The 23250-nt window shown below is 41.0% G+C and overlaps 1 protein-coding gene and 1 long non-coding RNA gene across 2 annotated transcripts; both read left to right on the top strand.

The window, feature by feature from the left end:
* The first annotated feature begins 461 nt into the window (after window positions 1-461).
* Window positions 462-1294, top strand: LOC143753649 (uncharacterized). Its single transcript, XR_013207786.1, has 3 exons — window positions 462-636; window positions 781-1147; window positions 1263-1294. It is a non-coding gene; the product is annotated as an uncharacterized LOC143753649 (long non-coding RNA).
* A 2166-nt stretch (window positions 1295-3460) lies between these two features.
* On the top strand, window positions 3461-23125 carry fstl1a (follistatin-like 1a). The gene is made up of 11 exons (XM_077246205.1): window positions 3461-3539; window positions 3628-3684; window positions 10876-10977; window positions 18106-18235; window positions 18579-18611; window positions 19224-19354; window positions 19463-19584; window positions 21920-22032; window positions 22132-22242; window positions 22374-22474; window positions 22619-23125. Exons 1-11 carry the CDS (start codon window positions 3537-3539, stop codon window positions 22658-22660), a joined length of 945 nt encoding a protein of 314 aa, XP_077102320.1. The 5' UTR covers window positions 3461-3536; the 3' UTR covers window positions 22661-23125.
* Window positions 23126-23250: the final 125 nt, after the last annotated feature.

Raw genomic sequence — 23250 nt, 5'->3', positions numbered from 1 at the left:
ATGGGTAAAGATGTCTTTATGGACGTTTAAAAACTATACAGCTGTGGCTAACTGATTAATTAATATGAGAGAAGATGCTTGTATAACAAGCAGGCGTGGGAACGGACGCCATTGGCGCTAGTGTTAATAAACGTCACCAGCGGGCCACACCTGTCTCGAGTCCCACGGAGAAGCTCCGGAAGGATAAAAGGAGGAGTGACGACAGTGGAAGACAAGAGAGGACCAGGCCTGGGACATTATGTTGGGGTTTTATTATGTTTATATGCGGCAGTCATACGTGAGGGTCTGCAGCTTTGTTGTTAGTTTTTGTGATTAAAGTTTTATATTGATAGTTTGCCCGTTCCCGTCTCCCTCTTTCCTAAACTTGTTGCAATGCTCACTGCAACTATAAAAAATAAATCAATACTTTTGTGTTTTGTGACAGTAGAACAGCAAACACCATGTGTTAATATTTTTTTGTTTTATTTCTAAAGTTTTTCTGCAGAGAATTCTGAGGGTGTGAATCTTTGAAGAGCATTTCCTTTGTAAGGCCGTTCATAGGAAATGTAAGAATAGTCCACCACACAGTGTGGCATAACAAGCAGACTACACTCGCACACTGCAGCTGAAGGGCTTTATCAACCAGTCGATGTCAGGGTGAGTTTTACTGTCAGTCTTCATTGTTTTAGATCACACTGACGTTTTTTTAACCTAGTATTTATAAGAGGAAAATGCTAGGTAGCCTACACAAGTATTTTCACCAATCTCATGTTACTTTGTGTTGTACCATCTTGAATTCAGCAGATGAATGGATAACAATGAGTTTCAATAATAGTTCTAATAATGGAGGTGAGTTGAGACTGCGGTCACTCAGAAACTAAAGTGAGACTTTCATTTTTAAATTATAATTCTTCAGTGCTGTTATGAACGGCATGGAAAGAAATCTAATTTCAAGAGGAAAAGTAATAGTGGTTTTAAAACTCCAAGCAGACATTAAAAGAGGTCAAATTTTTACTATTATTATTATTTTGTAGATCATTCGCTGTCTTCCAGCTTTTCGAAGCTAGCCAGCCTTTCAACAGTGGTCGTGTTGACTGTGATCTGGTGTATTGTTTTTCTTCTGGTATTCATTATCTGCTTGTCTTTATGGAACACTCAACAAAATGAGGTAAAATATTTTTATATTCACTTATAACTGTGGCAAATGCAAAGGACAGCAATGCATTGATGTATAGACAAACAGGGAGATTGATTATTAATATGTTGTTGTCTGATTCTAAAAGGTCACAAACACAGATGTCTCTTTAAACGAGTTATAATTGAGAATTCACACCTCCTAAGTGTCAAACCTCAACTTTAACTATTTAGTATCTGTCTATGCCAATGATAATTCAATTGTGCTTCGTCTTTATTTTCAGGTCTCTGAAAAGACGAGAATACGAGAAAATCATAAAAGTTACAAAGAGAGGGTAAACTCAGTTTACTATGAGTGGTTTACGGATCACTCACCAGAGTGGAAACCCAGCAATTCAGAGTCAAAAACAATGATAGAAATGTCTTAATGCATTATATTGAATTATAATTGCAAACATTGTCAAATACGTAACATGCAAGGCAGACTATTAACTATTATAAAGGCTGCTGAAATGGTTCAGTATTGTTTTGTTTGCATTTGTCATGACAATCCAGCAGAAGGCGCTGTTGCACAAAATCAGTCCTGGATGCAGTTATATTATAGGTTCACCCGAAAAATGATAATGATAATTCTGTCATTTACTCACTCATGTTGTTCCAAAACATAGCCTATATATTATAGCCTAAGAGTTTTTTTTAAATTCTTAAATATTGTTTATTCCCAAGTTTAAATTCTGAATTTTAAATGTGGTCTAGACTTTTGAACCCCATTTTATCATGCAGTATAATTGTTGTTTATTACTTTTAATCAAGTTACCCACATGCAATTTTCATTTTTATTCCATTCACCTGCTACTTAACAACTTAAATGGTTTGGCAATTGTAATCCATATAAACCATGCCAATAAAGTTGAATTCTGACCTAGAATGGCCTGTGTGTGTGGTCCTGGTATTTTCTATGTGACCAAATATTCCGATAAGGATAGTAATACCAGTATTTCTTGACTTTGAGGGGACTTTTTTTTTTGTCCCCATGAGGAAAACATTTTGTAGGCCTAAATCATACAGATTATGTTTATTGAATATGTAAAAATGCAGAAAGTTTTCTGTGATGGTAGTGTTGTGGATAGAATATAGAATACTAAACTGAGATGGACAATGACATTAAGAACTGCTTTATTGCTGAATTGAACTCATTTCATAGTTGACGTACTTTAGTTGCTGAACCAAAATGAATCAACGCTGAACTGATTTCAACTGAATAATGACTGCTTACTTTTGTTTTTTCTAGAGCTAATTTACAGCGGAATTTATTTCTGTTTTAGATCATATGCGGTGTCATGAATATGCAAATTAGCCCCGCCCCCACTCACTCGCACCAGCTCAGGCGTTGATGATCACACGATTGGTTACAAGGTAGTTTGTGAAGTCAGAAATACCAGCGATTTCAAACCGTGTTTTTGAGACCGTCTTTGGGTCACTGCAGTTTTGAGGAGAAAATACACAGTACTAGTGCTGACTCATGAATTTGTACATGGTTTGTCTTAAAGCATATTAAAAACACCACATTGAAATATAAACAACATTAAAAGCTTGATTTTCACCACAGGGGGACTTTAAATCTAGTGTTTTGCATATGTTTCTGTGAGGGTTATGTTTAGGGGTAGGCATTGGGTTAGGCCATAGAATACATCATTAATGGGGTTTGACCAAACAAAAATGAAAATTAGCCCATGATTTACTCACCCTCAAGTTATCCTAGGTGTAGGCTATATGATATTGTTCTTTCAGACGAATACAATCAGAGTTGTATTAAAAAATGCCCTGGCTCTTCTAAGCTTTATAATGGCAGTAAATTGCCGTTTATGTTTTGGAGTCCATCAAAGTGCATCTATCCATCATAAAAGTGCTCAACACGGCCCTGTGGGTTAATAAAGGCGTTCTGAAGCGATGCGTTCGTGTAAGAATTAAGTCTAAGTCAACATTCGTGTAAGTCTATGCAGTGTCCTCACTAATATAGCGAAACAAACTCTGTGTATGTGTGTGTGGCCTGGTAAACCCTACATTGCACAAAGATGGCAATATCCGAAGTCCTTGTGGGGACATTTTTTGTAAGATGTAAGAATGCAGAAAGTTTTCTGTGATGGGTAGTTTTAGTAGTAGGGTTAGTCTAAGGGGATAGAATATACAGCTTGTACAGTATAAAACCATTATGTCTATGGAAAGTCCCCATAAAACATGAAAATGTGTGTGTGTGTGTGTGTGTGTGTGTGTGTGTGTGTGTGTGTGTGTGTGTTTGGGGGTGGGGGTCTGGGGGAGGGTGAATCACTGGATCTCTCCAGAAGTCTGTGTTGTCCTTCAGTTCTTACTCAGCCCGTGCAGCAGCTCCTCTCATCTCTCCTTTCTCCTCTCATCTCCTGATAATGGTAAGTCATCAAGCTTTATGAATCCGACCTTATATGTGCAATGATACATCTGATATATCTGTTCTTATATTTTTGTGTCTTTCCGCAGATTATTAGGACACTTTCTCCATTCATTGCCCTCTTCGTTGTCTGCTGTTACGCACAGGTAGGACAGAAAGCTTTCTGAATTCTTTGGACAACATTCTCTAATAGAAGAAAAAGTGGCTTTAGGAGTTGAATGGAACACTTTAGTATATTTCCTATCTTGGATATTGCTGATATGAATAACTGCAAAAAAATACAGCCATAAATCCATCCAGGTATCAGAGGATTTAATTCATTTGGCATGTATGATATTAAAGCCTAATCATTGAGACAGTCACTAAAATATTATTTTTATGCTTTTTATTAATAAACGGGTTTCTAAAGTAGTACTATCTCTTGCGAGTTCATGTGTATTTATGTCATTTAAATGTGGTAAGAAAGGTTAATAAATTTAGTGTTAATTTAAAGGATTTTTTTGTCCGTATTGATTTCTCACAGGCAGAACAAAAGGTTCTATAGAAAATTAAAGAGTTCTGTCAGGCACTTCATATATAGAAACTTTTAGGGGTTCCTATCATTTTATGTATTTAGTTATTTAATAAAAAAAATCTGAATAATATAAATATTTTTTATTTATTCTGTTTAAGAATAAAACAGATGTCTGTTTATTCTGTATTTTTTTTAATCATGAATTAAACAGCTTGTAAACAATTCATCGCTAGAAAAATTGAAATAACCCATTAAACATGAAAGCATTATGCATTAATGCATAAAGTGTTCTTTAAAATTGAGTCAAGAACCCTAGAGTTCTATACAGAACCCCATCAAACCTTTTTTTCCCTAGAGAATTGCATTGAGTTGTGTTTAAGGGCTAAGGAAAGGACTGTAAACATAACGGATAATATACTGGCTCGAAAATGACTACTCTTTACGTTTTTCTATACGAAATGTTTTCACACTGAGATAGTTAAAACTTACTGTGACTTCAGAAGCCCTGAAGCACCTTCTTTTGGACTGTTAACGCAGCAGCGAGGGTTTCAGACGTGAGCTAAATTTTCTGGGCATGAACAGCTGCTGTTTGTCTTGGCAGGTAAAAGCAAAGTAATTGGTAAGTGCTGTAATGGAAAGCAAAACAACAGCAGACGTTACCACCTGGGTGGGATAAGGGGCATTTTAACACCATTACTTCACACAGATGCAAAGGCACAGCCATTCTGTCTGTCACAAACACAAACGTGTGTGCGTACCTATCAGAATTGAAGCTCTGGCATGTGATCAGTCCTCTGGTCTTGTGCTGTGTTGACATAGTTAGACATGGCAGATGTGCTAGTCTTTTCATGTGGGCGCCTGGAGGCCTGTTACATCTGCAGATCAAGACGAACGACCACATGCCTTTTCATTAGACACCAAACAACAGGTCTCACACACCGAAGCTCTAGCGTTCAGTAAGAACAGTTGTGTAGAGGGTATAGTTTCAGAGATGACTTCACAGCTAACATCTGCATGATGATGAGATGGTTGAGGAACAGATTGACCTTTTGGAAAGTTTGGGGTCTAAGATTTTTATTCTTTTTTAAATGTTTTCTTTCAAAATCCCCAAGCTTTTGAATAATGGTGTATGTGTATACACTTTTCCATCTTTATAACGTGTCCATTGGTGCTTATAAACTCATTTAGATGTATTGTTTCCACTATGCAGGTTTAACAAAAGTTGGAGAGGAGCATGTTTATGTCATCATACTAAAAGTAAGGTGTATTTGAGTAAATTGGGCCAATTTTGACAGTCATATCAATGCCAAAAAGTGGCCTAATTTACTTAAACTCACCATGTATCCACAGTCTATACTTCATTGCTACACTCAAAAAACTAAATTAATTTAACTAAATTAATTTAAGTTCATATAACAAGATTACAACAAATAATTTCAAACAAATTATATTTTGTTGGAAAAATCTAATTAATTTTCGTGGAAAAGCTTTCCTTAATTTAAGTTTGTTCAACAGCTTAGTTTTTTGAGTGTGTGTTTATCTAGTTATTTTTGTTTATCAGAATTTTTGAGCAAAGCATTTAAGCCTCTCTCTGCTTGAGGGGGCCTAGATCTCATTCATCTGTCTGTCTGAATGATTGCCCATGTTCATATGATTGCATGATCAGAATGCCAGCGTAACGGTATTTATGTTAGAGGGACAGGATGGTATCAGATAATTTGCATTCTGCCACTGCAGGGTCCGAATCTAATGAGCTTCTGGATGGTGGCCTGTGAGTATAAATATAAAGTCACATTTCTTTCAGTGGAGAATTCAACCAGTGGGGCCTGCGCAAAAGGGTGTTGGGGGTGGTTGATAGGGTGTTGCTAAGGTCTTCTGAGTGGGTTTTGCGAGTTGTGTGGATGCTTATTTGTGCAAGTTACAAAACATTCTGGTCCCTTGAAACCCACCTGAACCTTTGACTGTAGACGTGTGTTTAGCACTCAGCAGAACTAGAAAGTAAGACTCCTTTACTATTATTGTGAGGATAGAAATATGGATTTATCGATATACCAAAGGCCTGAGATTGAACCTGAACGAATTAGTGGTATAACTCAGGGTTTCAAAAATGTGTTTAGGTTTGGGAATGGACTAAATTACTTATGGACCGTGTTTATTACAAATGCTGCAGATTGTGCTGCAACAAACAGGAACAAACAGTTTTAGATTGTTTTTCATCACTTACTGAAGGGTGTTGCAATGAAAAATTGTTGCAAAACCGAGACAAAGCAAGCAATTCCGAGTATTTGGCATAATGCCTAAAATACTTCTACCATTGACGAAGTGACCATATTTTTCTTACATCTTGTCTTTGATGCATACTTGTATTGTTTCATGCCTGGGGTTTCAAATTGGTTTGAAGTGTTAAAATGTGGACAAGTACATGTTTTATTGTTTTTTTTTAGCGTGGTGTTAATGAATGTGAAACGTGTGTTCACAGTTAAGATTAGTCAGATGGCTCAGTCATGTGATTTGTCAAACCCTTAAAGCGCATATCGGAAATGAAACGCCCAATACAATATCTGATTTTGAGCTCCTGAGGCTTCCTCAGCATTTGATACACAATGATACAAACAGTAATGGTGGCGTTGGTTTTACCGTATCAATTTGAGTCCGAGTCCTCATCCTTTGGAAGATGAAGTCCTTAGGCTGGCATCATGCAAATTTGTTACAAACCTATGTTCATGCAGGAAGTAAGGCTGGAGTTACTGACGACTCGTTGCAGGCTGTTCAGAATCAGTTCTTTTGGGAGACAATAACTCCATTTGATCTTTGAAACTTTGCAGAGATTTTACATTTACAAGCAGCGGTATTACTCAGTGCATGAAAGGTCATTTTCAAAAAAGCATAATAGGGGCACTTTAAACCTTTACAAGAAATCCTGTGGATCATACTGAACTTTGTTTTTCCACCTCCACGATGAAATCAGTGCAATCTATTGTGTTGACTTTTCAAAATGTGAGGTAAGGTGTAGTTTTGAATGACTGTATGTATGTATGTATGTGTATGACCTTGTATAAGTGACTTGACAAAAAGTACTGTGTGACTAATTTTATGAGGGTCTCCACTCAAGGGTAGTATGATAAACAAATCTGAACAATGTGTTAGTTATGGCTAAGACATATTCATTTAGCCTCGAGATACAAATCTTTGGGGAGGAACAACTATAAAGAAGGAAGGATGCCCTCCCGTAAATTGTCACACTCTGCAGGCACCGGTGTATGGCTGTATGACTGTTGACCTCTTCTTGCAAGAAAATAAATAACCGTAACCTTTAAAGTCAATTGGTACATGTTTGTCTCTTATTGTAAAATTGTTTGCCATCACAAAACATTGCAGGAAGTCATATGTTGCCTGTGAAATAACTTTAATTATATGCATTTATGGAGAAATTATATATATATATTTTTGTCATTCCATGTTCATTTTGAACATGAACAAACAATGACCTATCACTTTAATTCTGTGCCGGCAGCATTGCAAAAATAGACCGAAAACGAAGGTTGCGCTGCTGAATCTGCACTGCTTCTGCAACGCATTGCCAGACCACATTGATTTCCAGTGATAATTCTCTAACCTGTTAACATGGGCACGTACTGCCTACGGATAGTGAAACGGGCGCCAGACTGCATCAGAACAAAAGCCAGAATAAGAACAGGCAATGCTGTCAGTCTTTTTATACCAGGGGTTTATTTCATGGTTAGGACCACTACAGTGAGTGTATAGTGACTTCTGTTCACTAATGCTTTGGTGTCATCTAACAGAGTCTGTCTGCTCTGATCTCCATCAGACGATCTCAGCTGACACACTCTGGAATGTGAGGAATGTTCTGTCAGACCTCTGGTTTTCGGTCAGAGCCTGGTGTTTGTGTGTCTTCTATGCTTTATATAGCCTGTTGGTGGTGATATTTGTGTGAAAATAGTTTCCGCTCAGCTCAGCTTATTGCTGTTAATGTTCTGTTGAATCTGTGGGGGAGTCTCAATCTAGGCACAATCTGTAAGGGTGTGAATTCCTGTTTCTCTCTCTCTCTCTCTCTCTCTCTCTCTAACTTGTTGTTAATATGTATAAAGGGAACACTGACTGTATTGACATACTCAACAACTGAAATACACTACAGTTTAAAAGTATGGGGTCTGTTAGATTTTTAAATGTTTTTGAAAGTAGTCTCTTATGCTCGCCAAGGCTGCATTTATTTGATTAAAATACAGTTAAAACATTATTACACTTTTAAATAACTGTCTCTGAAGGTACACTATGTAATTTTTGGCGCTTTAGATGTTAATTAACAACTGCATGCGTCTTTAGAACGAACATTGTAGCCGGAGCTACTTCTCTCTGTTTATGTATACGATGAGTCACACAGGTACTGGGCTAGTCTGTATATAAACACTTATTATAGGCGGAACATAGTGATTCAGGAGAAGACAAAAACACTGTTTGGAAGAAGGATTCATGATGTACTCGCTTATTATATATTTTGTACTTTTTTTAAACAAAAAATGCAAAGCTGAATGTGATGCAAAGCTGAATTTTCAGCATCATTACTCCAGTCTTCAGTGTCACATGATCCATCAGAAATCATTCTAATATGATAATATTTGCTGCTCAAGAAACATTTATAATAATAAATAATTTGTTACATTTATATGGCCCTTTTCTAGCGCTTAATATTTGTGGAAGTCATGCCATTGGTTGTGCCAATGTTGCTGTGTTGGATTGGTTATGGAGCACAAATGAATATAGAAGAGTAATAAACAAGCTGCTTTCCATAGTTTAGAAGAGCCATGCAGCAATGCTGAAATATCTTAAATCAGACCCAGTCTAAAAACTTGAAAAGTATCTAGTGAGGAAGCAGGGGAATTTTTTTTTGTCCTGTTAACAGATTAGCGTTGACATTTGTGCACATTTATTGGTCATCACTGGTAAACACATTTACAAACACACACACACACACACACACACACACACACACACACACACACACACACACACACACACACACTGGAAAATTGTGACGCTTTCTCCAAATGAGATCTTATTATTGGCACTCAATGCACATTTTATGTGAAATATTTATGTGCACTATTTCTGTGAGGTAGAAAGAAAGAGAAGCATTGCATTAGACTACTCCACCCTACATGATACTCTCTTCCTTGAAATACCATTCTATTGTCTTCCAATCTTCCCAGTGAGATGTTAAAGGTCAGAGTGAAAGGGTCACAGGGCATGGAGAAATGGACAGATGTCCTAAGGCCATATGTCAACATGTATCCAACTATTACGGCATCTTCCTGTACATTCCAATGCAGTCTCCACCGAGCCAGCAAGTATGCACTTGCTATTTATAATAGAATAGAAAAAGAATATATCACAAAATTAATTTTATTTTATTGTCACGAATATTAACAGTGTTCCATTTTTGATATTTTTAGTTGCACTTTAAACTAAACTAAAAAAATACTGTATAATGCAATAAAATAAACTTTGACAGAGGTGAAAGACTTGCAAATTGGTAGAGGTTAAAAAAGGTGCTAAAACCCCCCCCACAATTTTGACTTTTTCTCTCAGAATTTGATAAATTAAGTCAATATAAACAAGCAACTCTTAATTTTTTCTCGCAATTTCGAATTTATATCTCAATTCTGAGAAAAAAAAATGGTCAGACATAGGTTTACATCTCACAATTCTGATTTCATTTATCACATTCCTAATTTCTCGCAATTGCAAGATGGCGCCAGATAAACTTGCAAATGCAAGACAAATGTCAGAACTGTAAGGTTAAAAAGTCACAATTACCTTTTTAATTTGTTTAATATAGGATACACAGATGTTGCAGATGGTTTGTACATATGTGGGAGTGTGTGTGTGCCATTTGTCTTGCAGACGTGACGTGCTTCTTTTATATGTATGTGTGTTTCAGTGAGTAACAGCATGCGCTGGTGTATTGTCATTGTCAGACTCTTTGTTACTCACCCTCTTTATTACATGGCAAAGGTCAACAGGTCTGTCTCCCATCTGGAGCTGTGTCCTTATGGCTTTCACTTCAGTCTGCACCAATCAGACAGCACAATAAAAGAGCAGCACATGTCTGTGCGGAGTGAGTAAGCGAAATCTGTTTATTTAGCTGAAAACATGAGTAAAAGTCAATTTTTGTACTACTGTGAGTGTGTGTCTAAGGTAATTTGTTATTTGGATATTACCGAATAAAGAAAACTGCAATTTGATTGTCATTTAGTACAATTCTGCTCCAGATTTTGTTAGATATGAACTAGTGCACTAGATAATAAAGTGCAGTCTGCCATCTTGTGGTTAAGTTTAAAATCGGCATGTGCGATTTTAGACTTGGAAAAAATGAGATTAATATAGAGTTTGGGGTTTAGTATTAGGACTAACTTAAAGAATTAGTTGAATGAAAATTCTGCCATCATTTAGGCTACTCACTCACAAGCTGTTCCCAACCTGTATTAATTTTGAAGAATGTCGGTAACCAAACAGTTGATGACAACAGACATTGACTTCCATATTAGAAAAAAAAAAATACTGGAAGTCGATCCATTCATACATGCAGGTTTGGAACAACTTGAGGGTGCGTAAATTATGACAGAAATATAATTTTTGGGTGAACTATCCCTTTTCAGTATTACTAAGAGTATTAAAACAATAGGTCCTTCAGCATACGGGTATATTATTATAACTTAATCTTCACCAGGAGTTGGAACCAAAGTCCTGTGTGTTTGGCGTAATGGACAACGTTTTTTTATTTATTCTTGTGTGTTGTGTGCAGGAGGTGAGGAGTAAAAGTAAAGTTTGTGCGAATGTGTTCTGTGGAGCAGGAAGAGAATGCGCTGTCACAGAGAAAGGAGAACCAACCTGTCTGTGCGTCGAGGTGAGTCACTGTATTCAGACACACATTGTGCCTTTATAAATATCCACTTACGGTCTTGGCCAATTGAGAGCGTGTACACTCGACAGGAAGTAAGTGTAAGTCTGTGCGAGACTGTCCCATGTCTAAAAAATGCCAAAGTGTAGTGCTTTGAACAAATACAGGAAATACATCATGTAAGGTCAAAGTGCAAAGACATTCAGCCCATTCACTGCGACCCTGAAAACACCCACATGCTAACTTTCCCACCAGGGTTGCCATTTATGGTTGTGGTTATGGATAGGCATTCCTAAAAATAGGCAATCATTTTTATTTATCTAGGGAGAGAAAAAATCAACCTGTGGCAAAGTAACCCAATACTCTAAACTACTGACAACCCTATTTTCCACCACTACTTACTGTTCTCTGAAATATATTATAAAAATACTGGGTGTTTTTGCATTGGTTGTCAAGTTGAGATGGTGGAGACCCAACAAGTATCTTTATTTTTTACTTTTAAACTAAGACCACGAGCTGCAACAACCTAACAATATGCAAACTTAATAACATGAAAATGACAGGTGGAAAAAAAGTCAAATTCGATTGGACACAGCGTTTTACATCAACAACGAAACACGGAAAGGTTTTTACCTCAATTTTAAAAGTAGTTAAGCCATTTTTTGCTATTAAAATATGCAAAAGTAAATAGTTCGCTGGCATATTAATATTGTTTGCATTTAGCACAGTTTTTTTAGCTGTTGTCCTATCATAACAGACCCGTGACCCACTTAAGTCTGACTAGTTGAGAACTACTCGGTTACTCACGTAACCTCAGTTCCCTGAGTTAGGGAACGAGTATTGCGTAGCTATACGCAGTGGGGAAACTCCTTTTCCTCGATTTACTGAAGCCTTTATGTAAAGCGCATTTGCAGCTGCACAGCTAGAACATGAGCGTCTGGCTCGCTCATAGGCTGCGCTGCGGCAACTGCACATCCAATGGCGCAGGCGCCTCTGACGTGCAACCAATGAGATAACTCTGCGTCATACACGTCAGAGCCCGCCAAGGGGGCGTGACCTCAGTCTATAATAGCCCCCGAATTCGCCATTATAGCAGGTTTAACGACTGAAGCGACAACTTGCCATGTTACCATAGTGCGGCTGGCTACGCAATACTCGTTCCCTAACTCAGGGAACTGAGGTTACGTGAGTAACCGAGTAGTTCCCTTTCGAACGGTCACTTCGTATTGCGTAGCTATACGCAGTGGGGACGCCATGCAAAACGCCGCACTGAGTAACTGGCTGTCACTGCAACTCAGGACCCCTGAGCGTACAGAACAAGCCATAACCGCATAATTTATGTAAAAATAGACCAGACACCGTCAGATCTCCGTAGTATACATCAGTAGAAATACCCAATATACTACACCAATGAACCCAGACTCTGTCGGGGTTATTAGTATACGAACATATACCCAGTCAAGTGGGTTTATATATGAAATCTTAACCAGCTAAAGCGGGTTGATATCTGTTATGGAATATAACCGGCCGAAGCGGGTTTTATATATGTATGGAATTTATATATGTCATATAACCGGCCAAAGCGGGTTTGTATATGTCATATAACCGGCCCAAAGCGGGTTTATATATATATAAATATAACCAGCCACAGCGGGTTTATGTATGAACTACAACCGGCCAGCAGCGGGTTTCATGTATATATGTGAATGTGATTGTGCACAGTAATATATGACAAGACCGGCCACCCACGGGTCTTAATCATACCGAAAGCACCTTCGCCTGCAGGGAAGGCACTTCCATATTATAAAAACTCATAAATGTGGAAGGCGAGGACCAGCCGGCCGCATCACAAATATCACTAATGGGAATGCCAGATGACCAAGCCCATGACGAGGCCATACCTCTGGTTGAATGGGCCTTGACGCCTATAGGGCAAACTTGACCCGCTGCGGTATAAGCCATAGAAATAGCATCCACTATCCATCTAGACAGTCTTTGCTTAGTGACTGGATCCCCCTTGGATCTACCACCAAAGCAGACAAAAAGCTGTTCTGATTGTCTAAAAGACGCAGAACGCTCCAGATAGATTCTCAGCGCTCTGACAGGGCAGAGAAGATTAACCTCTCCATCCTCTGCAGAAGGAGGGAGGGCTGATAACGTCACCACAGTGTTGAGAGCACTTTAGGAACGTAACCATGTCTGGGCTTGAGGATGACTCTGGAGTCATCTGGACCCCACTCCAAACATGCAGGGCTCACAGAGAGTGCCTGCAGATCTCCCACTCGCTTGATAGATGCCAAAGCCATAAGGAGAGCGGTCTTCAGCGAGAGGGGTTTTAGATCAACCGATTGGAGCGGTTCGAAAGGTGGACCTTTCAGAGCCCCCAGGACCGTGGAGAGGTCCCAAGATGGCACAGATGGAGGTCTGGAGGGGTTCATTCTCCTAGCACCTTTAAGGAATCTGACGACCAGGTCGTTTCTTCCTAGTGACTGGCCAGCCACCAGAACATGATGTGCTGCTATGGCTGCCACATACACTTTGAGCGTGGACGGGGAGCGACCCGCATCCAGCAGCTCCTGTAAGAATGAGAGAACTACAGATATCTCACATGACTCTGGGTCAGCCTGATTTTTCGAGCACCAGCTGGAAAAACCCGACCATTTCGAAGCGTAAAGGCGCCGAGTCGACGGGGCCCTGGCTTCAGATATAGTGCTTAAGACCTTCTCAGGAAGGTCTTTGGGTACCCGTTGAGGGGCCACACATGGAGGGCCCATAAATCGGGTCTCGGATGCCACAATGTCCCGTTCGCCTGTGTGAGGAGGTCTTTCCTCAGTGGGACAGGCCATGGGATTGTGTCCGATAACTGAACCAGTTCCGGGAACCACGGTCTGGTTTTCCAGAGAGGGGCCACCAGAAGGACTGGGCACCCGCTCTCTCTGACCCGTTTGATGACTTGTGGAATCATCGAGACGGGGGGAAAGGCATAAAGGGGACGGTTGGGCCAGACATGGGCCAGCGCGTCCCTGTCCTTCGAGAAGAACAATTTGCAGTGGGTGTTGATTCTCGAGGCGAACAGGTCGACTTCGGCCTCGCCAAACACCTTCCATATCAGACTGACCGTCTGTGGGTTCAGGGACCACTCGCCGAGGGGAGTGTTGCCCCGTGAAAGCATATCCGCGCCCACATTCTGGATGCCCGGTATATGCGCTGCTCTCAGAGAGCTCAGGTTGGTTTGTGCCCATAAGAGGAGGTCTCTCGCCATCGCATGCAGGTTTCCTGACCTGATGCCCCCCTGGCGATTTATGTAGGCCACCACTGATATATTGTCTGTGCGGACTAAAACGTGGTGACCCCTGAGGTTCGACAGAAATGCTTTCAGGGCCAATCCAACTGCTTTCATCTCCAGGCAGTTGATATGTAAGCTCTGCTCCGTGCTCGACCAGAGGCCGGATGCAGGCATGCCCTCGTGCAGCGCTCCCCAACCCAGGTTGGACGCATCTGTAAGAACCATTTTCCTTCTGGAAATTGTTCCCATTGTCACCCCCTCGTGGTACCAGTTCTGCGCTCGCCAGGGAATCAGGGTTCTTAAACAACCGTGATTTACCATAATGCGCAAGTTGCCTGACTGCCATGCGTGAGTTGGCACACGCCGTTTCAGCCAATGCTGCAGCGGGCGCATGCGCAGTAATCCCAAGCGGAGTACTGGCGATGCTGCTGCCATGAGACCAAGCAGTTTCTGAAATTTCTTCAGTGGCGCGTGCTCGCGCGCTCTGAAAGTGCCTGTAAGCGCTCGCACTGAGAGCGCGCGCTCTGGTGTGAGTCGCGCTGTCATCGCTCTCGAGTCTAAAACTGTACCCAGAAAGATCACACTCTGGCTGGGGGTTAGTTTGCTTTTTGACACATTGATTGTGAAACCCAGGCATTTTAGATGGCTGAGAATCAAATCCCTGTGAGCTAATAGCTCGGTTCTCGACTGTGCCAGCACCAGCCAGTCGTCGAGATAATTTAACACACGCACTCCCTGATGTCTCAGGGGAGAAAGCGCTGCATCCACACACTTCGTGAATGTACGGGGTGCTAACGATAGACCGAACGGCAGAACGGTGTATTGATAAGCTTGGCCCTCGAAGGCGAATCTCAAGAATGGCCTGTGACGAGGGTTTATCTGAATGTGAAAGTAAGCGTCTTTCAGATCCATTGTGACAAACCAATCCCCCGTGCGCACTTGCGCGAGGATATGTTTGATAGTTAACATTTTGAACGGCCGTCTCATGAGAGCTTTGTTCAAATGTCTCAAATCTAGAATGGGTCTGAGACCGCCGTCTTTTTTCGGAATCAGAAAATAGCGGCTGTAAAAACCCATGTGTTTTAGCGCGGGGGGGACTAATTCTATCGCCCCTTTTGCTAATAGATTCTGTACTTCGGTGCGAAGCACGTGACCCACGTTGCTTCTCACCGAAGTCTCGAGAACCGCCTGAAATTTCGGGGGTCTGCGAGCGAATTGGAGCGAGTAACCTCGCTTTATAGTGTTTATGACCCAACTCGACACACCGGGGATAGCTTGCCAGGCTAGAACGCGTGTGGCTAGGGCTTGACACACTGACTGGGGCTGGTCGCCTAATGTAGGGGGACCGGATACCCTTATCATGTGATTTGTGCATACATTGAGTATTGGACTGACTGTACAGGCATTCGCGTGTGGGGAAGTCAGTGTTACAACAGGGGAGGGGCCGCCTAGTGAAGGGGGACCTGATACCCTTATATTGTGATTTGTGCACACATTGAGTATTGGACTGACTGTACAAGCATTTGCGTGTAGGGAAGGCAGTATTATAACGGGGGAGGGGCCGCCTGATGAAGGGGGACCGTGAACCCACGTGTTGTGTTTGTGAAACATACTCTTTTTGTGCTTTATATGGGTCGCCGTGAAAACGGCGTTTGTTTGCAAGAACGCGCTTACTGTTGCGGGCCTGTTTGCAGTAATAAAATCCCCAGCCACCTGAACTGAACAAGGGGCTGTGGGAAGTTTTGTTGACTTCTTCGAGGGTGGTCCGGCGAGTGCGGGACCCGTGCCCTCTCTCTTTCCCCTGCATGCTAGGACGACTTTGGCGGCGCTGTGTGAGGCGCGGCGCTTGGTCTGGGGCCTTGGCGTCGGGGAAGCGGGAAGCGCTTGGTTGCTCTCGGCTGGCGCTGGGCATCAGCCGCAGGGCGGGGCTGAGAGGCCTGCTTCGTGGGCTTTGTTGGCCGAGGCGTCGGCGGGGCTAGCTTGTGAGCACTCGACGCCGAGCTAGAGCGCTTAGGCAGGAAGTGACGCATGGCCTGGGACGCTTTCTGTGCCTCGGTGTATCTTTCTGAGAACCCCTTCACTGCCGGGCCGAAGAGGCCGGTGCTGGATACTGGGGCGTCGAGGAACTTTGTTCTCTCCGCGTCCTTAATGTCAGTGAGGGTAAGCCAGAGGTGGCGCTCGAGCACGACCAAACTCGCCATATTCCTCCCGATAGCCTGCGCTGTGGCCTTAGTAGCTCTCAGGGCCAGGTCTGTGGCGCTCCGAAGGTCCCGAAAAGCCTCAGGGTCCGGGCCAGCCTCGTCCATAGACCGGAGGAGTTTGGCCTGGTAAACCTGCAGCACGGCCATCGTGTGCAGGGCCGATGCAGCCTGACCGGAGGCGGAATACGCGCGTCCGGCGAGGGCTGAAGTGCTACGGCACGGCTTGTTGGGATGCACAGCTCTAGTTCGCCAGCTAGCAGCTGTGTTCGGGCAGAGATGAGCGGCCAACGCCTCTTCGAGGGGCGGCAACGACTCATAGCCTTTTTCCGCTGCTCCGTCCACGGAGGAGAGCGTCGCGAAAACTGCGGGGCCTCGTGTAGAATAAGGAGTGCGCCAGGCCTTGGTAAGCTCCTCGTGTACCTCAGGAAAAAATGGCGCTGGCTTGTGACGAGGGGCCTGTTGGTACCCTGGCAGAAACCAGCCATCCAGCCGACTTCGAGGGGGTTCAGCGGGCGCGGCCCACTCGAGCTCGAGGTCCGCTACGGCCTGCGTCAGGATCCGAAGCATTTCCGCGTCGGAGTTAGTCCTGGTAGCTGAGGCGTTGGGCGTTGGCTGGGAAGCCATGACGGGGTCGAAAGAGCCCGGCCATTCTTCCTCAGACGCAGCGATAGACAGGCTGTCGTCGTGCTCGCTAGGCCCGCCGAAGGAGACAAGGCCCGCCACGTGGGGGGGGCGCTGATCTCCCTCGAACAGGACCGGAGATGAACGGGTTGGAGAGAGTGAGGCACGCGGGGACGAGGCCGGCGTGCGTTCACTAACATCCATGTTCTCCGGCTGCCGTTGGCTGCGGCGCTTCTTCTTCCTTGGCTGAAGTAGGGCCGGAAAAGGAAGCGCGGGAGAGGCGGCGTCGCCGTCACGGGAGAGGGCTAGCCGAGTTCGCAGCACGGAGATGGGCATGCTCTCGCAGGCCGCACATCCGCCGGCAGATAGTGCATTCTCCGCGTGGTGAAGTCCCAGGCATGGAATGCAGCTAGCGTGTTCGTCCGCCTCGTGCAGCTTGCATCCGCACGTGGCGCAGGTCTTAACACGATGCATTTGAACAACGCTCGTACAAATAATACAATATACAAAGAGCAATGAAAAGGATATCGCCGGATAGCCACAGGAGAGACGGCGTCAGGAGAAACACGGTGAAATGTGTCGTCTGCTGAACTGTAGCTGGCTCAGGCTGAAGGCTTGTTCGACGGCGAAGGCTCAATAAATGGTCAGAGACGTGAAGTTTGTCGCTGAAGGAGTAAAATCTGCTATAATGGCGAATTCGGGGGCTATTATAGACTGAGGTCACGCCCCCTTGGCGGGCTCTGACGTGTATGACGCAGAGTTATCTCATTGGTTGCACGTCAGAGGCGCCTGCGCCATTGGATGTGCAGTTGCCGCAGCGCAGCCTATGAGCGAGCCAGACGCTCATGTTCTAGCTGTGCAGCTGCAAATGCGCTTTACATAAAGGCTTCAGTAAATCGAGGAAAAGGAGTTTCCCCACTGCGTATAGCTACGCAATACGAAGTGACCGTTCGAAAGGGAACCGTTGATATAAACTACGTAGATATACCAAATGTACACTTATTTTAATGTCTGTGTTTTTATCAGCAATGTAAACCCCATAAGCGTCCAGTCTGCGGAAGTAATGGGAAAACCTACCGTAATCACTGTGAGCTGCATCGTGATGCCTGTCTCACGGGACTCAAAGTACAGGTGGCCCATCATGGACATTGTGAAGGTAAGTGTGTATGTAGGTTCAGTTTATAGTGTCTAAATAGCATGATACATTAATGGAATGTTGCAATAAAGATTACAGACCTTTCTGTTTCAATGACTAGTGTGTGTAGATGCTTCACCGCAAATCCATAGATGTGCACGAGGAAGCTGTTACAACGAAATCTCATTGTAACCTAGTTTTGGGTGCTATTTAAATAATAGCAGTCATTTCCTCTCAGAAATTTCACTACATTTTCCTACATTAGAATACATAAATAAATATGCAAGAGATTTTAAGAACTTTGCACAAAGAGCAGCTGTTTTCAGCTGAAAGTCACTAACCTGTTTTCTGCTTTCTCATTTAGAGAAAAAAATTGAAAAGATCATCGACAGCCCAAGTGAGTAAACAATCATCTATTCGATTCAGAACTGGTTATCATTAAACATTTTATTAAAAATGTGGTGGAATTATGTATTTTTATTGTTAGAGACCACCATTCAACGTCCAATAGGCTTCTCAGGTTCTAAGCAGTTTTGTTGGACAAAATTAAGTATGAGAAACAGAACCTAAAATTAAGGGAACATTTACACGACATCGATGCTTCTTAAAGCAGAAAAGCTTTTCCTTTGCCTTTTTGTTTTTTGCATACAGACGACAGCATTGTTGCTGTATTATGCTGCCAGGCCAGTAGTTGGTGATGTTACTTTGTAAAGAAACACTACACGCCGAATGAACACATAATACAAAAAAAAAAAAAAAAACACACAAAAAAACTTGCACTTTGAAACCCGTTTTCAGAAGTTTGCATTTTCAGGCCACCAAAACGCGGTTGTCGTGTAAATTAACGACCAAAACGCATAACGTTTTCTGTGAAAAGTATGAAAAGTAGTATTTTCATTTTAATCATTCACTATTCAAGGGTCTAAGATTATGCTTTGAAAGGGCACGTCTTTAAGTTTTCAGATGCATAGTAACGCGTTGTGCTTATTTGACCCGTTTTATTATTTAGTTGTTTGTTACCTTACGGACCGCAATGAGTTGAGGAGTCATGTGATTGAGTGGTTGCAGTCTGAGGTGATGCCTGACGGCTGGTTTTCTAAAGGATCCAACTTCTCAGATGTCCTGCTCAAATACTTCAAGGTTTGTGTGTGTGTGTGTGTGTGTGTGTGTGTGTGTGTGTGTGTACAGAGCATATGCATTTAAATATGCACGTCTGTCTCCCACTTTTTGTGTTGTTTGTCTCAACAGAACTATGATAATGGAGACACTCAGTTGGATTCAACAGAATTCCTGAAGTTCATTCAGCATAATGAAACTGCAATAAATGTCACCTCTCCTTATGCTGAGGAGGAGAACAACCGCCTGCTCAGGTCACACACACACACACACACACACACACACACACACACACACACACACACACACACACACACACACACACACACACACACACACACACACACACACACACACACTCATAACAAAGTCTAATTTTGTGTTATATTGCACATTAGAGTTCAAATGTTTGGGGTCAGTAAGATTTTGTTTAATGTTTTTGAAAGATGCTCATCTGGATTTATTTGATAATATTGTGTAAATCTGTAATATTGTGAAATATTATTACAATTTAAAAGGACTGTTTTCATTACTTCAGTCTTCAGTGTCGCATGATCCTTCAGAAATCAGTCTAATATGCTGATTTGGTGCTGTTATCAATGCTCTCAATGCTGCTTAATTATTTTTTCAGGATTCTTTGATGAAAGCTCAAAAGATCAGTATTTATATGAAACAGAAATCTTTCTAACATTATAATTTCTTCACTGTCACTTTTTATCAATTTAACATGTCCTTGCTGAATAAAAGTATTCATTTAAAAAAAAGAAAGAAACCCAAAGCGTTAATTTGCTTAATTTAATTCCTTATATTGGATAACACAAATATAAAGTTTTATGTGTATATATCTTTAGTAGAGTAGTAACCAAAGAAAATTTTAAACATATTTCTTTTGGTGTAAATGGCTTTTACGGTGTATAAAGTGTTCCTTCATTTTAGTTTAGTTTAACAATGCATCTTTAAAAAGATGCTCACATGCATTCAGGCACAACGTTCATAATAGATGTCATATTGACATGCTCTATCATGTTTATCATGTCCTATTGCCCTTGTTGGTTTATCTCCATCTCAGTAATCATGTTTTTTTTTTATCATTTGACCTACACAAATCAGATAGACACAGTTTGGAGTTGTGAGTTTTATTAAGCTGAATGCAGTCTTTATCAGTTTATCACTATCTATGTCAATACTCTTTACAGCCACTTCTGATAATGTCTTTCTGAAGATTCTGAAAAACTCTGATAACCGATAAATCTCTGGGCTACTCTATAAAACATAATGATTATGACCTCACTGTCCTCTGACAGCTGCACAAAAGAAGTCTTTCAATATGCTCACAATTTTCTCACAGAAGATGACAAGACGAAACAAAATTCATAAATGCACAGCACAATTCACATTTAAAAAATCAGATTCGTAAATTCAAAACACAAATCATTAATGCAGAAGTAAAAGCATAAATAATTTCCCAAATGCTCGCATTTAAAAAAAAAGTTTTTGTAGTTTTTTTTTAGGCTGATCTGGCTCTATATATACAGCTGTATTTACTTTGTGCATTTAGCATTTGAATTGTATTACATTTGGCACAAAAATCCTTCATCAAGTATACGATACAAGTTCTTCGAAAGGTCAATGTCGATACTGATATCTAGAGATGAGGTTGGCCAATGGCCAGTGTATATCAAAATACAGTTTGCAGATTGTAGGACAAATGAAAAGAAATGCTTTATACATTATTTAATTAAACAGACTATTACAGTCCAATCTATAACACATTTTAACATGGAAGATCACTGTGGGAAATATTTCATAATCACTATAATGCATTGGAATCTGAATCGAATTTAGATTAAATCTATACTCAGCAGAGAGAAAAAATGTTTTGTTGATTATTCTTATAATCCTTTTTAGTGGCTATAAAGCAGACATAATATCTGATTGCAAACTGATGTTATACTAGCATGTTTCCCCCGAAGAAGAAATGTATAGTTTTATTCAGCAAGGACTCATTAATGTGATTAAAAGTGACAGTAAGGACATTTATAATGTTACAAAATTTTTATTTTTGAAGTTGGTATTCATCAAATAATCAAAGTGTATCAGTCTCCACAAAAAGAATATTAAGCAATTTTCAAAATTGAAAATAAGTAATGTTTCCTGAGAAACAAATCAGCATATTATAATGATTTCTAAAGGATCTTGCGACACCGAAGACTTCAGCAAATTCTGCTTTGCCATTGCAGTAATGAATTACATTTTAAAATACATAAAAAAGAGAAAACGGGTCAATTAAATTGCAATAGTATTTCACAGTATTACTGTATTGTTTTTTAATCATGTATCAATATAACATAAAAAATGTTACCAACCCCTTTTTTGAAACGGTAGTTGTATCTAGGGCATTCTTTAATGTTCTTTACCAGCTTGGAAACAACATATTTTTTTTCTAAAGGGTAACTTGTTCTTGTTCATGTTCTTGTCATATATGTTCATGTATGATTGTGGACATGGAAATGATTGTAATGCTAACAGAAGGTTATAAGAAAAATATTGCACTGGAGAATGCAATAAAATGGTGATTGTGTCCTACAGGAGTCTGTGTGTTGATGCCCTCATTGAGCTGTCTGATGAGAATGCTGACTGGAAACTGAGCTTTGATGAGTTCCTCAACTGCCTCAGGCCTGGATTCAACCCTCCAGAGAGGAGTAAGATCTACCAGCACTAAGCCTACTTTCCCTGGCATACTGTAATAACGCATATCATATATAAACAGACCTGTATGAACATATAGCCTGTGTTTTTAGAGTGCGCCTTAGAAGATGAGACGTACGAAGATGGTGCTGAGACTCAGGTGGAATGTAACCGCTGTGTTTGTGCCTGCGGGAACTGGGTTTGCACTGCTGTTATTTGTGATGGTGAGCCAAAACTCTGACCTGAGATATTGCTGTGGCTTTTTTTCTGCAAAGGCTGGGATTTGGACTGTAAAGCTGGATAAAATTGGATTTTTTATCAGTGGAATGTGTCTTCTCTCTCTTTCTCTCTACAGGTACAAATAAGTTACATGATCTTGAGGAAATTGAGGGAAATGATCAGGAGATGACGGAAGAGGAGTGGACTCGGAGAGTTGACGAACTTAATAAACATCAGGTTTGTACAGAGTGTAATGCTGGACGCCTGAGCTCTCAAGTAAATAACATCATGTTCTGCTTCGATGGCATGTGTATTTGTCTGGGTCATTATGGACCTAAAGCAAATAAAATGTGTGACTTTGGAATTGTTTTGCCCCCATAGGAAACTGCGGAGGAGATGAAACTGGCAACTAACAAGGTTTGAGGAGTAGTTGAAGAGGAATAATGAACATTTGTCCGGATTTCAACTTCATTCAACCTGTGTTTGACTGGAAAGAGAAAGTTTCATATTTTCTGTTAGTTTATTATTATATTAATTATTGAAGGTTTCATAGCTGTGTTCTGTTATATTATTTGTTATAGTCTTTTTTTTGGGGGGTGGGTGGGGTAATATTATAAGAGAGTATGTATGATCTGTAGTATAAATTACTGCAACCTTTTTGTAACCTTTCACTATACTTTTAATGTTTCTAGGCAGGGGTTCATATTTCACCTTAAAGTTAACAGAAAATATGAAATTATATTTTGTATAAAGACCAGTATGATCAACAAGATTCTTGAACGTATAATAGTAAAATTATACCCCTCTAATTTTGATTATTGTATTATGATAAATATCTGATGTACAGTGTAGAATTTAATAAATAAATCTGGATTTATTCAAAACATACTGCTCAGATTGGACTGTTTGCTTGTTGTTTTGGCATTTTTCATCTGGTCAGGCTGGGAGACCATTCCAGCTTAAACCAGCTTTTACCATGGAAATACTAGCATTTTTTTATTCATGGAAATACA

Source organism: Siphateles boraxobius, unplaced genomic scaffold, assembly GCF_051911475.1.
Source record: "Siphateles boraxobius isolate OS27281-9 unplaced genomic scaffold, OSU_SipBor_1 29, whole genome shotgun sequence".
Lineage (NCBI taxonomy): Eukaryota > Metazoa > Chordata > Actinopteri > Cypriniformes > Leuciscidae > Siphateles > Siphateles boraxobius.
Note: the sequence above shows the minus strand (reverse complement) of the source record. Positions and strands in the feature narration are given on the sequence as shown.

Excerpts from the sequence above, each read along its gene's own strand:
- fstl1a (XM_077246205.1), top strand. Across the intron at positions 18,612-19,223 it reads AAAGATCATCGACAGCCCAA|TTGTTTGTTACCTTACGGAC; the intron begins GTGAGTAAACAA and ends TTTATTATTTAG. Across the intron at positions 19,585-21,919 it reads GAGAACAACCGCCTGCTCAG|GAGTCTGTGTGTTGATGCCC; the intron begins GTCACACACACA and ends TGTGTCCTACAG.